General features: G+C 50.5%; 5 protein-coding genes across 5 annotated transcripts; 3 read left to right on the top strand and 2 right to left on the bottom strand.

Annotated features, from left to right (window-relative positions):
• Positions 1-69: 69 nt before the first annotated feature.
• Positions 70-3,906, bottom strand: N7468_002166 (uncharacterized protein; the record flags this gene model as incomplete). The annotated part of the gene is made up of 4 exons (XM_058471463.1): positions 70-305; positions 366-2,864; positions 2,911-3,773; positions 3,827-3,906. The coding sequence occupies 4 exons, from the start codon at positions 3,904-3,906 to the stop codon at positions 70-72; spliced, it is 3,678 nt and encodes a 1,225-aa protein (XP_058334604.1).
• A 760-nt stretch (positions 3,907-4,666) lies between these two features.
• N7468_002167 (mitogen-activated protein kinase HOG1) lies at positions 4,667-6,184 on the top strand (the record flags this gene model as incomplete). The annotated part of the gene is made up of 9 exons (XM_058471464.1): positions 4,667-4,743; positions 4,808-4,861; positions 4,914-5,043; positions 5,099-5,142; positions 5,201-5,300; positions 5,362-5,718; positions 5,770-5,851; positions 5,910-6,093; positions 6,142-6,184. The coding sequence occupies 9 exons, from the start codon at positions 4,667-4,669 to the stop codon at positions 6,182-6,184; spliced, it is 1,071 nt and encodes a 356-aa protein (XP_058334605.1).
• A 785-nt stretch (positions 6,185-6,969) lies between these two features.
• On the top strand, positions 6,970-8,798 carry N7468_002168 (hybrid sensor histidine kinase/response regulator; the record flags this gene model as incomplete). Its single annotated transcript, XM_058471465.1, has 2 exons — positions 6,970-8,016; positions 8,052-8,798. 2 exons carry the CDS (start codon positions 6,970-6,972, stop codon positions 8,796-8,798), a joined length of 1,794 nt encoding a protein of 597 aa, XP_058334606.1.
• Positions 8,799-9,364: 566 nt separating this feature from the next.
• Positions 9,365-9,659, top strand: N7468_002169 (uncharacterized protein; the record flags this gene model as incomplete). Its single annotated transcript, XM_058471466.1, has 2 exons — positions 9,365-9,379; positions 9,447-9,659. The coding sequence occupies 2 exons, from the start codon at positions 9,365-9,367 to the stop codon at positions 9,657-9,659; spliced, it is 228 nt and encodes a 75-aa protein (XP_058334607.1).
• An 827-nt stretch (positions 9,660-10,486) lies between these two features.
• On the bottom strand, positions 10,487-15,982 carry kin1 (putative serine/threonine protein kinase Kin1; the record flags this gene model as incomplete). Its single annotated transcript, XM_058471467.1, has 6 exons — positions 10,487-11,371; positions 11,422-12,425; positions 12,486-13,113; positions 13,180-14,086; positions 14,711-14,778; positions 14,846-15,982. 6 exons carry the CDS (start codon positions 15,980-15,982, stop codon positions 10,487-10,489), a joined length of 4,629 nt encoding a protein of 1,542 aa, XP_058334608.1.
• Between the last annotated feature and the right edge of the window lie 234 nt (positions 15,983-16,216).

Here is a 16,216-nt window from a genome sequence, read left to right on the forward strand (position 1 = left end):
TTAAGAAAAAAGCCTTATGAAAGGTATTTCTCTCAAGTTGTCTACAAGTCGTGTTCGCGTATTTCGTTCCTAGTCGTAGCGTGATCGATGAATTCTCTCGTCAATCAACGGGCGTAATGTATTCAGCCGAACTGGCTTCGTGAGGAACATGTCCATCCCAGATCCGAATGCTTCGCGTTCTGTATCGGTTTGAGCAACGCCAGTAAGCGCACAGATGAAAGTCCGTTCTTTGCCTTCCATCATCCTCTCAACCTCTCGGATCCGCCGGGTGGCCTCGAGACCATCCATGATAGGCATCGAAATGTCTTTTACAATCGAATATTAGCCTATCGTACCATGGCCAATAAAGCCTGCTCGCCACCTACCCATTAGAATAATCATAATTTCAGATGCCTTCTTTTTGAAACAATGTAGAGCTTCTTGCCCATTCCGCGCAACAAGATTTTGAATGCCTAGCCTTTTCATGAAAGCCACCAGTAACCTGACATTAATGTCGTTGTCATCCACGATAAGCACAGTAGAGGGGGTTTTCACGGTCTGAGATTTCTCTGGCTCAAGAGGCTGGCTTTCATCTTCGGAAGCTGGGGTATTCACTTCCAGCAGTGTCTCGAGTGGCTCTGACGGTTGATCCGTGGCCTGGACCTGTACTACTTGTCGAAGGGGTTCCTGGATATCCAGCGGGAGAGGTAATGGCCTGTCAAGCTCTCGGGGCGTTGATGATATAGGACCCCTTACCTGAACCTTCGAAGCAGCCCCGTTCTCATGCATTAAATCAAATCGCCTTTCTTGCCGCCGACTACAGATCTCCAATGTTTTAGCGAGCTTCCGGGGTCCGCATGGTTGACTGATGAACTCGAAGACGTCGGCGCGCTTCTGGCGACGTCGAACGGCTGAGGACATCGAATGCGCAGCCCTTGGCGACGAACATATCACTATGATCGGAGGTGGGAGTATTCGACCTGTATCAGGGAAGAGTGAATCTAGGAAGCTCATATCACTCAACCCCTGCGTCAAGATGAAATAGTCACATTTGCCGAGCTCTTCTCGTGACGGCGCAGCCACGCGGGTATCCATGTGGAACCAATTTTGACAGAGGTTTTTCAAGGATGAAAACAAATAATTATCTGCGGTGGAAGAGTCCGGCCCGAAAATTCCTATGGTTTTCCCACGAGCAAAGAAGTCGGAAGGGGAGGGCAGAAGTTCCCTTGATTGGATATCGTGAGGGTCTGTGGTGGCCATGTCATGATCAAGAGTTACTGTGATCACAACTTCAGTACCGACACCTTTTTCGGAATTGATACGGATATTACCCCCGAGCGAATCCACCATCTTGCCTGTAATATTGAGGCCTAGGCCATTGCCAGTGGCCAAGCTATCTTCTTGGGAGAAGGCTTTGCTCAATTTATGATCGAGGAACTCCTGGCTCATACCGCATCCAGTATCTCGAACCGTGACTGTGATATCCGACTGAAGGATTGGACCAGCCGAATCGGACTGAACTGGATTTGACTTCAGGGAAACATAGACATGTCCGTCTCTCGTGAATTTTAAGGCATTTCCAAGAACATTCGTCAAGATTACAGTCCACGCCCCGGGTCGAGTGAGGAAACTGAAGCTCCGGTTGTAGTTGACATCGAAAATGACGATCACACGATTTCCCAGAGGTTCCGATGTTGTGTGGGCCGTATCAGCCATGAAATGAATAGAGTTCTCGGCATCTTTATCAAAGAAGAAATAGCCAGCACAAACTGACTCGATAGTATTCTCCACTGCAGTATCAAATTGCACGGCGTCGTCGCCATCGGTCCCCGCCAGTGGAAATGTCACGTCAGGTCCGAACTGATTATGACGGAGAGGTGGAGCCTTTTGGTCGTTCTGGGGCACGTCATTGATACTGGCGTACATAAGAAGCTGATCAAGTGAGTTAAGGAGGGTGAAAGCGCAAGATGAGATCGTGTGCATGAACCCCCGCTGTAGGGCATTCATAGCCGTCTCGTTCAAAATATCCATTGTGCCAAAAATGCCATGGAGAGGAGAGCGAAGCTCATGGCTAATTCCCGATAATAGATTTCTTTTCGCTCGTTCTGCCATTTGATCCTCATGCCGGTGGATCTCAGCCATGAGGCTGTGCCCAAACGCAAAAAGGAATGTGAGGTCGTCATCGGGGGTCAGAATACGGTGCGGGATATTTGTCCACGAGATACAGGCCGAGTGCCATCGCTCTTTGTGCGAGTCCCATAAAGGGGAGAAAATGATGCTGCGAGCGTTGGGAGCAAGCTGTAAGAGTAAGGTAGCATCCTGGCGCAGAGTCGTTTTGCGTGTCTTCTTATATTTCTTGCCTGCATTACGCTCAAAAGATGGTTTGAAAAAGGAGTCACCGGTTTCTTCAGATGATATAGATCCGTCCTCGCCGTAATTGAAGATCTTCCCCCGTGGATATCGGCGCAGTAGCTGCCCGAGGAACCCTTCCGACAAAGCAATGTTTTCGTCCTCAATAGACTGTTGATCTAGGCTGGATGCGTTTGATAAGGAGAATCCAAGTACCTTGCATGGGTTTTTCGTGCCTTTTCCAGCATTTTCGTTCTGCACGATCTTTTGGAGATCTCTTTTCAGAGGTTTTCTCTTGGTTTGAGACTCATCATCCGTTGATGAAAAAGTCTCGAGGCCGCTGCTCTCGGAGTCGGACTGTAAAACATTGACAAGCACTTCTTGAGTCCCGAAGTTGGCATCAAAGAAGACCGCGGCTTCTACCTCAATGCTTTCGCGGACGATATTGGACGCCCTCGAGAAAGCATGTTTTATCTGGGCTTTATAGGCCAGTTTAGGCGATATTTCCACTGATTTTGCATTGATTTCTGAGGGTGCTGACTTCAGGTCAAAACTCCCGATATCCCGCGAGTTGGTATTCACCGGAGCCAAATTCCTTTGCTGCAGAGATTGTGCATCTAGCATGTGGGCTCGTTGTGAACGGAAGTTGCTCGGTCGAAAAGGGAGTTCGCGCAAAGGGGGGTTTGTTATCCATTGCTTCATTCACGTTATCTGATATTTGTTTTTTCTGCTGCTCCATATTGACATGGCCTTCGCCAAATCCTTCAATTGGAGAGAAGGTGTCCTCGTTGTCGGTAACCCATGAGGCACGGAGACTCCCTTTCCCGTCAAGAAAGCTCCGAAGCCCGATCATCATGCGCTCGCTACGAGCATGTTGTTCTCTAGCCCTCGTCGCGACTAAGTAATCCATGATCGTCTTGGAAATGTCCACCAAGGATTTTTCCAGGTGGCTATCTAGCGGCTCGTGGGGCTTATCGTTTACGACGGTATATGCGCCGATAATCACTCCCTTGGGGCTGATGATGGGGCTGTTCGCCAAAAAGCGAACGTATGCGGTATTTACCACATCCTGATGATCCCTGTAATGTTCATCCTGAGCTGTGTCAGGTACAACCACCAACTTATCGTTGGTCGGGTCCAAAAACTGGCTGCACAAACTTCGCTCATAGGAAATGGTGCAATGACCGAGCCAGAGTTCACGATGCGCCGTTGAGTCAGTCACATCTTGCAAGCTCAGAGTCCGAGTGGCTTCGGTGAGGATGTACTGATCGTGCCGGCCAAACAGCGAAATGAAGGCGCGCGAGGAATCAAGGTGTAGAGTGCCCAGTTGAGCCAATGCAGTCAAGACAGAATCCGGCCCTGGTTGCGCCACGGACTCCGGGGATTGAGTATTTCGATCGACATAGGGCAGGTTGCGCCGTTCTAATAGGTAGGAAGGCAGATACCTAAAGAGTGACGTTAGAACGTGTCCTTTTGGTTTGCTTGAAAGGAGCAGTACTTGAACAATTCGCGTTCCCTGGATGAGTGGTAACTCAGCTGCTGGTGCTGAGCCACGGGCAGCGAAACGGGCTTAGACATCACCCCCGATGTCTGGCTATGGACCTAGTAGATGGCATCTGGAACGCTGCCAGTCAATTTGAGGGAGTTTAGGAGAGAAAAGGGCCGGTGGACAGGTTTCGATTGAAGAATCGAAGAGTTGGAGTGGGCCCCGGGGGGGGGGGGTGGAAATGTAAGAAAGTGGGACCCACGGGGGGGGCTTCGTTGAAAATTCGCCTCTGGCAGATTGGCAGATCTCCCTAATCTTCCGAGCTTCGTTTATTCTCCGGCAACCGGTGCTCTGAGTCCAGACTACAATGCGACAATGCTGGCAAATTTTGTTGGCGTTTTTATTCTTCTTTTATCCTTAATTTAAATTTTCTATTTGTATGTTTCGAAAAGGAATAGCGAGTGGGCCCTTCTTCAAATCTCGCAGCAGAGCTATATACTTTGAACTTAAAGCTTATATGGAGATTCCACCGTGGGGAGTTTCGGAATGGGTCCGCGTGTACCAGCACCAGTCATCCCAAGCCGGAGTCTAGATCCACGTCCAAATCTAGACCATCAAAATGCACAATTGATAGCCTCAGATCAAGATGATCCTGAGTAGTAGATGAAGTATTTTAAGTATTCCACATGGGAAATATTGGGTACCAGATGGCTTAGATTGCTAAGGGGCCTTGCTAACTAAACCCATTTCTTCTTTCTTCCGACAGTATCATCACGTGCTACGGATAGGAACGCGAAGCGGCGGGGGCTTGGAAGTCTCGAAGGTCTCACATATCTCATCAAGCAGCTCATCATGGAGGACCAGAGTGCGAGCCTTGCCGAGTTCGTCAAGCATGAGGTCTGCGGCATCACATTCGACATAGTGAACAGGTATAACCCCGGCCCAGCAGAATGATAGTATAAGGGTTAGGCGCGCACACTGACCCAACGAAAGATACTCGAACTTGGAGGTGCTGGAGATGGGAGGCTTGGGCCTCGGGTCGGTTTGGTATGAATTCAATAGAAGATTCAGTATTAGGGACTCACTAAATCGCGACAAGCTCAGCGACAGACAGCATTGCGGCGAGCCGTGTGGCTATCAAAAAAATTCCAGCACCATTCCAGAGTCCCGAGTCGGCCAAGCAGACATTTAGAGAAATTCGTCTTCTCCGACAATTGAAACATGACAATGTTTGTGTATGGACATGTTTGGAGGTGGCCCCTCGCTGACAGATGATGATCTTAGGTTGTCGCTTTGCTCGATCTCTTCATTTCGCCGCTTGATGACGTGTATGGAATAATGTTTCTCGATCCCACCAGGCACTTGGTAAAGTACTGATGACTGCAGATACCTCGTCTCGGAATTGTTAAGCACAAACCTGGAGAAGATCATGCGAAAAGGGCCTCTAGACAGTCAGTTTTCGCAGTATTTCTTCTATCAGATAATGGTAAGTGATAGGCAAAGAGGTGCAAGGATCAACGAGGCTCAGAGATCATGATAATCATTAGCGTGGGCTCAAATATATTCACTCGGCCGGCGTCATTCATCGCGACCTCAAACCGACAAACATTCTCGTGAACGAAAACTGCGACTTGAAAATTTGCGACTTTGGCCTTGCCCGGTCGGTGGATTTCTTCATGACCGGATATGTCACAACCAGGTTCTACCGCGCCCCCGAAACCATGCTCACCTGGAAACATTATGATGAACAGGTTGATGTTTGGAGTGCGGCTTGCATCCTAGCCGAGATGATAGAGGGAAAACCTTTGTTCCCAGGCAAAGATGCATTTGATCAGTTCATGGTTATCTCGAGTGTCCTTGGGTCTGTCCCTCAAGACATGGTAGATACAATTACCACGAAGAATGTAAGCTGGGCCTTGCGATTTGAGTCTCCGAGTCTCCTGCTCACTCTCTAGACCTTGAACCTTCTCCAGTCGTCGCCACCGAAAGAACGACAGGACTTGAAAGAATATCTGCGAAAAGCGTCACCTGAAGGTGGTTTATTGCCCCGGGAAATCAAAAAAGACTTCACATAGCTGATCCGCTTTTTTTCCAGCCATCGATATTTTGGATAAAATGCTTGTTTATAACCCACGGGTGCGACTCGACACTTCAGCGGCCCTTTCGCACCCGTATCTGGCTTCGTACCACGACCCGAACGATGAACCAGTCGCAGACCGCTTATTAAACCCGCATCTCGAAAATCAAGACGGTTCAGGGGACTGGTGGAGAGTGCAAATGTATGGCTTGGACATGACTCTTTGGATTCGCCTGCTGACCTTGTATAGATACTCGGAAATCATGGATCATCTCGGTGCTCCTGTGTCTTAAGAAAGTGTTGACGACCACCAGTGTGATACGACGCCTCTCACAAGCCTTCGCCTGCCTCAGTTGTTAGTCATCTTTCTTATATTTGCCGGGACTGCCGAGGGCTGTCAACTGGCAACTGCAGCGACTTGAGCCAATCTTGAACCGTACCCATCGACTCCTACCTGCTAGTTGAATATATATGCCCAGAGTGATAATATAGCAAACAGTCAGCTCCAAATCGCCATCCTAACTGTTCGCGAGACCATGAGTAGACACGTGGAAGACTTGAGCATTCGATCGCCGATCATACCCGTGGGTGAGATCGTGGATACATCTTCCGGTGACGATGGACGGGCGCAAGTGGGGAACGCCGCACCCACACTTTATTGCATTCGACCTGCACGAGGCTCCATCAATGACGTACCGACCCTCCTCGCATCCCCTCATCCCCTCATCCCTAGTACTTCGAAATTTTCAGCACTCATGATCTCATGATCCCCATGTACTGAAACCCTCCCATTGAGCTTTGTCCGGTTCGGTTGCAACGCTCTTTCGATCACACTATACGCCGAACACTCGAACAATCTGTTTTGATCGGTGGATAACGGTTTGATTCCATGTACTTGTAGGATCTACCACTGACCCACACACGCTAAGATCCTCGATTCTCTTATCAAACCCGACACCTGATGGGCATTGGGGTCTAGAGAATCTATGTCGCTGGAATTCCACGAAAATGTCTCAGCACAACGGCTGGCCGATATTTTGCCAAATGGCATCGCCATATTAAATGACCGCTACGAGTTATGTTCAGCCAACCGACGATTCCGAGAGATGGTCCCTGTTCCAGCTCTAGCTTCCGCGATTGCTGGCTGGCATCGATACACGAAGATGACTATAATCGAGTCGCGGCCATCCGATACGACGAGGCCACACGACACAAGCAGACACTACGCGTTGAATACCACACGCGTGAGCCGGAGTCAACATGGTGTGCGATGATAATGCATGAGCTGGAAGACAAGGATCTGAAATATTTCGGATTGGAAGGGAAAGCGGGTTATATTTGTACACTGACGGACATAACATTGGAAAAGAGAGCCGAACTCTCCCAAAAGGAAGCCGCACAGACTGCTCAGAATCGCAAGGAGCAGCAGGAGCGTTTCATCGACATGATCAGTCATGAGATCCGAAACCCTCTGTCTGCAATTCTGCATTGCACCGAAGATATTCTGGAGGCGACGCACCCCAAAACGCAGAATCCATCTTGGCTTTTGAGCGTCTCCGAGGCCGCCGAGACCATCGGCCTATGTGTCACGCATCAGCAAAGGATCGTCGACGATGTTCTCACCTATTCGAAATTGGACGCTAAAATGTTAGCGTTCACCCCCAAGCCGAGTCAGCCCAGAAAGAATTTCTTCAAGCCCCTCGCTATTTTCCGTCCCGAGGTCCGTAAAAAGAAGATCGAACTTGAATATACAGCCGACATTTCCTACGAGAATTGTGGTATTGATTGGGTAATAGCCGACCTTGACCGGATGAACCAAGTGCTCGTTAACCTACTGTCCAATTCGATCAAATTCACCGCCAGGTCGACGACGGAGCGATGGATTCGAGTCTCTATAGGGGCTTCAATCGAGCGCCCGAGCTCATACCCCCCGAACGTGGTTTTCTTCAAATCCAGCGAATCTGCGCTCAATGACGATGCCACCACCGGGCCTGAATGGGGAAACGGAGAAACAGCATACATAATGCTCGCAGTGAAGGACTCTGGAATTGGGATTAGTGACCAAGGTCAAAAGCGGTTATTTGAGCGCTTCAATCAGGCGACCCCAGGACGGACAGTTCCTACGGTGGATCTGGCCTCGGTCTAAATGTTTGCAGGAAGCTCTGCCATATCCATGGCGGCGAGATCGGGGTCAGCTCCAAGGAGGGAGAAGGGAGCACCTTCGGATTTTTCTTCAAAGTGCGACGGACCAGCCCGGAGGCGAATGCAAACGCAAAAGGCAGCGATGGCGACACGTCTGCCGTTGAGAAGCTCAGTGCGGAGATTCAGTCATTTGGAAACGACCTCAGTGGCGTGAATCAATCGACTGAGAAACCTGCTATTTCAGAGAAGCCTGCTTTATCGGAAGCGGACTCGGTGGATAATGAACGAACGAAGTACTCATTGGGATTGGCGCGTCAAGTCTCAAATGAGCAGACAGAACGTGATGCTCAGGATGCCGCTCAAGTCCACGATGAGGATAAGACTACTCGCCCTCGAATTCTCTTGGTCGAAGATAACATAATCAACATGCGGATCATTTCACGGAGGCTCAAGTCCTTGGGACTCGATATTACGGAGTCTTTCGATGGCCAAGGAGCTGTGGATGCAGTGAAATCTAACGATTTCGACTGCATCCTCATGGATCAAGAAATGCCCGGCATGGACGGCTATGAAGCCACGAAAGCAATTCGCGGTTTGGCCAAGGAAAGTGGTTCCCGTGTTCCGATATTAGGTGTGACTGCCAACGTCCGAGCGGAGCAACGCGAGAAAATGCTCGAGGCTGGCATGGATGATATCATCTACAAGCCCTATTCTACCGATGATATTCTGGAGAAGATTCAACGATTGATCGATCATACCAAATGAGCCTCATGGCGATGATTGGCTGGCTACTCTTCGTCTATGACATCTTACATGTAACAAGGATTCTTTTCTACATTCCCCTTATCATATAGTACCTCGGTAATACACAGACATTCACGAAGTGAACATTAGACCATCATACTTGAGATGCAGTAGTTTGTGGACCCTAAACACTATAAACACATGATTGTGCCAACTTCAGTGATCTCCATGTGATTTCGACCTTGGAAGTCGATCTAAGCAGGTACGGCGGCGGAATGACATCATAAACTCTACGACTACATCACCCATCTCCGGCTCTGATCCCGTGACACGCCAAACAGGTATTGCTCTTGCCACTCAACCCAGTCACGACCCACCAATCAATCGTCGGCGAGTATGGCACTCTCACGATATACCAAGTCCGTCAAAGTGGTGACCATTTGTTACATCACAGATCTGAAAAGGGTTCAGTGAAGGCATAAATAGTCCCCGAATGCCACACAGTAGATTTCTTCTCTAAGCTCTACAGCAAACCACTATTATCACACACCTTTTATTCCAAAACTCAAACCCCACTTCAAGACAAAATGCAGGCCGCTAAGGTATGACCTTCAGCCCTTTCGGATCCTAGATCGGCGCCCAGGAACTAGGCCTAACTTCTTTACCCAGGACGCTGTCAACTACGTTTCCGAGTCCATCCAGGGCACCGGCGCTGAGGCTTCCAAGGAGGCCAACAAGCAAGTTGCGAAGGACGACGACGCTAAGGTCTCTACCCGTGCAAGCGCCGCCAAGGACGCTCTCTTCGACAAGAAGGATGAGAAGGAGCACGACGCCAAGGCTGAGGTGAACAAGGGTGAGTCTTGGAGATTTCAATCACAATAAAAGAATGCCTTCTAACATCCTGATTCCAGAGAAAACCAAGCACTAAACGAGTCTTGGATGCCAATGATATTACGTTCTCCATGTGTTACTAGTACCCTTCTTCCTACAAGATGGACCATAATGCCTAGAATCATATCTGAGATACCAGAATTCTTATAAGAATTCTTCAAATGAGAGTGCATGCCTCCCAATCGAGTTTCAGAAGAATCCTTTAGTACTTGTATATCGGATTAGATATGGATAATACCTAGTTCCTCGAGCTTAATATCATGAACGAGTTCAATATTAAGAACTAGGAGGGGCATATTGGTATTAAACAAGTGCTTCACCTTCGCATGTTTAATTCACCGTCAAACTTAATGTACACCATGAAAATCAGAGGTTCCATTGGCTAACGATATGTGAGCAAGTAGGCCAAATAGGCCTCAGGATGTAGATGCAGACCATGACAATAAGGCTAAGAACACGAAAGACCCGAACCTAACAGGAAAACAAGTCAAAAGAAAGAGAAAAGAAATGGAGAAACCAAAAAAAAAAAAATAAAAATAAAAATAAAAAGCAAGGGCCTTTGAATGCGAATAGGAGACGATAATATGATAATGCTCATGCGGATAACCCGTGGACGTCGTGGGCCACGTATTTCAAGTCATTCCAAAGCCAAACACAAGTTGGTCAGGACCACGGAGCGATGCGCCATCAAGGCGGGGAAAATTCTATGCTTTTGTTTTGATTCCCTTGAGTGAGAGCGAAAAGGGGCATGTTGGGGGAAATGCGACGGTTTCATGAAATATGATCTTTCTCACTTTTTCCTTCGGCAAAAGACTGTATTACAGTCGCAATGCGTCGAGGATCTTCTTGGCCATTTCTCTGTACTGCCACATACCTCCCGAGACCTTCTTGAACTGAACACCGTGGAGAGAGAACAGAGGAACCTTCACGATAAGAATTTCGAATCGGAGAATCAGGTTTTCACCAGTATCGCTCTGCACGCGCGTGGTTGTCTCTCCGACGACCCGTTCGCCAGCAGACGTTGGCGGTTGCTGATCTCTTGGAATGAACTCGTCAGAGCCCTCGGAGTTGGTTACGAAACTATGATCTGGCGGTCCTTGAGATCGGCGCGGTGGTCTGCTTGCTCCGGCGCGGTTGTCATCCCGACTATCATCGTAGTTGAGCAAGCCACCGAAGCTGATGCGTCGACGATGGGAGACCGGGCCCTGGCGGTCGGGGCTAGGAGGGGCGACATCCACCACTTTCTCTAGATCGATACTGGGCGCGTGGCGGCAGCGAAAACCGCCCTTGATCTCGACGTAATCAACAGCCAGCTGCTTCAAAACGCGGATGATATCGGCACGAATAACAGGCAGAGGCTTGCTACTGGTAGTCGACACGCTAAAGAGACCCTTGAGGTAGACAGGCTTCGACAAATCTTCACCCTCGTTGGCACTCTCCAGGGCGGTTCCAGCGCCGGAGATATCGGCATCTGTTTCCTCAGGCACGTTGGCTTCACGAGCTGCCTCGCGGCGGGCTCTTCGGGCTTGGATGCTCTCACGTCGGGCATGGCCCAGAGACATGGTACGAGCGGTGTGCGTTCGGGTGCCGGGCTTCGTAGCGAGTTGATCCCGCGGGCCATTGGCTGCAACCTGGTCGGAACCACTAGTGGAAGGAGGTTGGCGATCCACATCTAGAGCATCAGCGTCGCTTCTCCGAGCCGCCTACGGGGTCTGTAGTCCGCAGAATTGACGCTGGTGGATCGACCCAAGACTTTGCTGGGCTGCGGTGCCTGTTCGCCAGTGCCCGGTGCCGACAGAAGGTCTTGGTGCTGGGTCTGGCTTCCAGCCGACGGGATGCCACTCGGGGATGGATCGGCACGTCGAGTTCTACGAACACTGAAGCCGCGGTGTAGCGGAGATGCAGAATCGGCAGGAGGCTGAACGTTGAGAGTAGGGGTATTGGGGGTGCTGATACGTTCACGTTCGACATCCCGGCTGCGTTCCTTGACTCTGCGGGTGCTGAATCGCCGCAATATGCCAGCCGCAGTGCTTTCCTTCTTCGCGGGTGTGTCAGACAACCCTGCATGTCTGGACGGCGATGAAGAATGAAGGTCCTTGATGCCTTCGGTGACTTCATCTTCGCCGTGGGTTCTGGCGCGTGGGCGGGATCGCCGACCGGTGTCTCTCTCGCCGGGTAGCTGATATTGATTAGTGTGGGCAGCTTCTGGAGCGATGACTTCGGGTAAGAGTGTCTCGCCCGCGGTAGTTGGGCGGAAGCCAAGAGCCCCGGGACGCGACTCTGTTCGCTCGCGATCGAGCTTTTCCTTGACTAGGTGATAGACGGAAACCAGCGGACTGTAAGCATTCAATGGGTCATTGCCCAATTGGATCGCTTCTGCGGAGGGTGCTGACAGAGTATCCCGGCTGGCAGCGGAGTTACGTCTCTTATAGAAGTCGAAGACGCCGCGTTTCCGGTCTGCCTGGTTGCTTGATGGTTGATCCCGAAAGTTGAGTCGTACAGCGTGCTGATATTCCTCGGATTCCAAGACCTTAGTCAACTGGCTCGTAATATAATCTGGCGGTCCGAAGTCGAAACCAGTCATCTTTTCAATGACCTCTGCATCTAGGGGCAGCTGCAGGGGCTCGCGCTGAGGCAGGTAGTTTTCTGGAGGCGCGTTGAATCCTTTGTTCATCCATGGGTGGGCCATTATTTCAGCTAAGCTAGCGCGCTGTTTGGGATCGGTGACAAGCATCCGAGAAATTATGTGACGGCATTCTAAGATTATTAGCGTGAGCAACTTATGCCGAATCCATGGTCTGAGATGCTACTACTCACCACTGGTTAATCCAGGTGGATATTCCACGACACCCTTCTTGATCTTTGCGTGTAGCTGGGGCATGCTTTGATCGTCAAATGGTACTTTGCCGCAGACCAAAACGTAGAGCACAATGCCAAAACTCCAAACATCTACCTCCGGGCCGGTGTATTGTCTTGCTTGAAGTAATTCTGGAGCTGCAAAGTAGAGACTACCACAAAAAGTCTTCAGCAGACTTCGTGGCGAAAACAGATTACTGAGACCGAAATCGATGATCTTTATATCACCCGTCTTGCTGATGAGGATGTTCTCGATCTTCAAGTCGCGATGAACGATGCTGTTTCGATGACAATAATCCAGTGCGCTAGCAATCTGACGAGCAAATTTGCGAGCTTGCTTCTCCTTTAATTTGCCGTGGGAAATGATGTAGTCCAGCATCTGGCCCCCATTGACGTATTCGAAAAGCATATACCAGTGATAGGTCGTCCGCACGACATCGCGCATGCCGCATATATAAGGGTGGCTCACGAGACTGACTATGGCGGCTTCTCGCGCAGTTCTGATTTCCTTGGACCGGTCGGCTCGCTCTGAATCACGGCCGTTGCGGTGTTCTTCGGTCGAGACTCGAGGTACAATCTTCACGGCAACCTATGATGGGATTGGGTCAGATGCATCGTCCAGTAGACTGAAATTTACAGATTCAAAAGCCCTTACCTGTTCTCCGGTTTCCATGTTTTTTGCCAGTTTCACTTTACCCATACTGCCCGCACCGATGGTCTTCCCCAGGGCCCATTGGCCTGATGGTGTTGTGATGGTTGTGCGACGCCTGGGCTGGTTGGAAGCAGCCGGTGCGGTCGCATGCTGCGCGGGGTCAGGTCCACGTTCAGCAGCTACGGCGCTGGCCATGTCGGCGCTTTCTCGTTGATGACCTTGGGTGGATGAATTGCGCTGGTGGCGCCGGGCGGATTCGGTCCGAGTAGCAGTTGATGGGCGCTCCTGCGAGCGCTCAGCAGAAGGGTCACGGCGAGAAGGCATTCGGGCTACATTGGAAGCCTCAAAATCTCTGCGGGCTACGCTGTCTAGCGCAGCGTGGTTCGATGGAGGGCGACGATCATAGGAGGGAGCTTTGGAGTGGGAGTATTGGCTCGGAGGGGGCTGGGAAGAGGTGGACGATCGGACCGCCACGCTTCGAGTGCGGTGGGGAGATCGGAGGAGGGGGGTCGGGAGGTGCGAGAGGAGGTCGATTGACTGCGAGCCACCACTTGTGAAGGGGGCGCGGGGGCTGACATGACGATCAGGGCAAATCGGGGATAGATGGAACGTTGGAGCGGTCAACGTGGTGTTGAAGGGGCCCTGATAGAGCGGGGAGACGCTGACGAAGGAGTCAGCCCCACGGGCTGGAGATACTAAACCCAAAAGAAGATGGGAAGGATCGAAAGAAATGTACGAGACAGGGGGCTGGGGATGTGAGGAGAGAAAAGAAGACAGCTGCGCGGAGTTCCCCTTGGGTTCCTTAAGTTCTTGGGCTCCTTGGGTTCCAGGCTCTCTTTGGCGACCGTTGCGGAACGTTGGAACCTTGGAACTGGGGTTGACCGAACCTGACGGGGGGTGCTTGTTGCGCCTGATAAAAGATCCTCAGTCGACTACATCTACATCGTCATCTACATCTCTATCTACTTCCAAGGTGGTTCATTAGACCGTGTCACCCGATGCGCCTCGTCTTGCCCAGGGCCCAATTGTTTCACCCGAAACCGTACCTGGTTTGCTAAAAAACTGTGTTTTTTTTTGTCGAACAGCGCCTCATGACATAATGTGGGTACTTGGTCCACAGGTTCAGGCACCGCGATCGTTTCGGTCACTAGATTGGGTCCACGAGGTTTGTGAAATGTTTTGATCGAGTCCAGCTGCCCCCTATGTCTACAACGTATGTGGACATCCAGGGACCCAGGGACGATGTGACACGTTCCAAAATGCCGCAATAGTGGCCTTGTATAGGTCACATGATATTATCTGATACCGAGCGCACTAAGGCAGGCTCGCCACGAAAGATTCAAGGCAGGAAACGGATAAGGGATGTAGTATTTCAAGTTAAACGTCGTGCAGACCAACGGACCGGCCTATTCCTCATGCGTTTTGAATGGCTGCGCTAGCTAGGACTAGATCCTGAAACTTTATATCGCCCATTCGCCAATACTGCGCGACAACATCGCGCCGGTGGGTCCCAGACCACCTCTGCCACGCTTACACGCGGACGAGATATTCCACATCCAGTATCATCTCGGTCATGAAAGAGCAGTAAGTTAGCACTACTTCCTGCGGAAATCATCATATTGTCCCTGGGTGAGGCAAGGCCGATCGCAGCTCGAGCGCGAGTAGATACACACTCGTACAAAAGCGTCGCGTCATCCTGGGTCCCGGCCTGATAGATTCCGACTCCAAGGGAGGCCAAGGACAGGGGGTCAGATGATCCCCAGGGCGTGAAAGCATTTCCAACATTGTTGATGCCCATCACTGCATCGATGTCATGCTTGCGAATCAGTTCTGGGACTCGCAGCGTGCCTCGAGGCCTTTGATGGGGGCTTCCTTGAGCGGTTGGGGCAGCCATATACAGGTCGCTGGTGGGAAGCCCAGCAAAAGTGACTGGAAGTCCATTGTCGTGGATAGTCTTTGATATCTGTCTCCACTCATCATCGGTAAACAGCGTCAATCGAGTGCAGTGACCCAGCATCACGCGTTTTGTTGTAGAGTGAGCGGTCCAGCCTCGGCTTTTGAGGGCATCCAACACGTGCCATACTAGAGCCTCCTTTGAAAAGTCGAGGTTGTAATCCAGATGAAAGTCGAGGTGCTTGTTCATTAGCAGGGCACAATCAATAGCCCAGTCAATGTTTTGCTTCGCCGCGTCAACGCTGGACTCGACGTAGGGTGTTGTGCCGATGACATCAATTTCCGGGTATCTCGCCAGAGCTGATTTCATCAAGTCCCAATTCTCACTGCCATGTTCACTTGAGAATAGAGGGTCTTGGGCGAAACACACGATTTGAATCTCGCAAGCCTGCCGCCACTGCTCCTTGAGGGTAACCGCTGCGTCCAAGCAGATCAATTTCACCGTATGATCCACTTCCACAAATGCCCTCATAGCCGTAACTCCAGCCGAAGTAGACTCTGCCAAAAGCCATTCTCCTCTTTTCAGCAGATCAGTGCGCGTAAAGTTCTGCTTTGCCTTGGTAGTAAATGCTAAGGCCTCTTGGAACGAGCCAGTCGAGGGTAGAAGATCAGCATATTCGGCAGCGCTATGCACATATGCTTTATCGAGGTGAATGTGCGGATGTGTCAACGTAGGCAGAGCAAGGGGCTGGATGTGGGGATCATAGGAGCCCTTGTGCGGGGTGACAGATTTGACGATGCCTTGGGGTTGGTCTGGTGAATATTCCAGATTGATATCCCAGGGTGAGTCAGATCCAACGAGTCGAATACCTTCGATCGAGGTGATTTGATTTCCCAGTGCCGGTGGTGGCATAATGAGGTGAAGACCAGACGCTATGCGTTACGCTGCGGTCGAAGTGTAATACTTGTCTCTCTTCGATCCACTTATCGGAGGATTCCGCATCACTCTTTTCCGCAATCTGCAATTGAGACGGTTCACGATAAGCCGCTGCACCGCTGATTAGATTATGTTAACGCTCTACGAGAAAGTGAGATATCGACAGAAATATCAGTGAGTAGGTCCATTTCTTTTGAGAAATTGATCACT

This window comes from Penicillium chermesinum, assembly GCF_028974085.1.
Source record: "Penicillium chermesinum strain IBT 19713 chromosome Unknown utg000002l:1.0-5270490.0:1.0-5274688.0, whole genome shotgun sequence".
Lineage (NCBI taxonomy): Eukaryota > Fungi > Ascomycota > Eurotiomycetes > Eurotiales > Aspergillaceae > Penicillium > Penicillium chermesinum.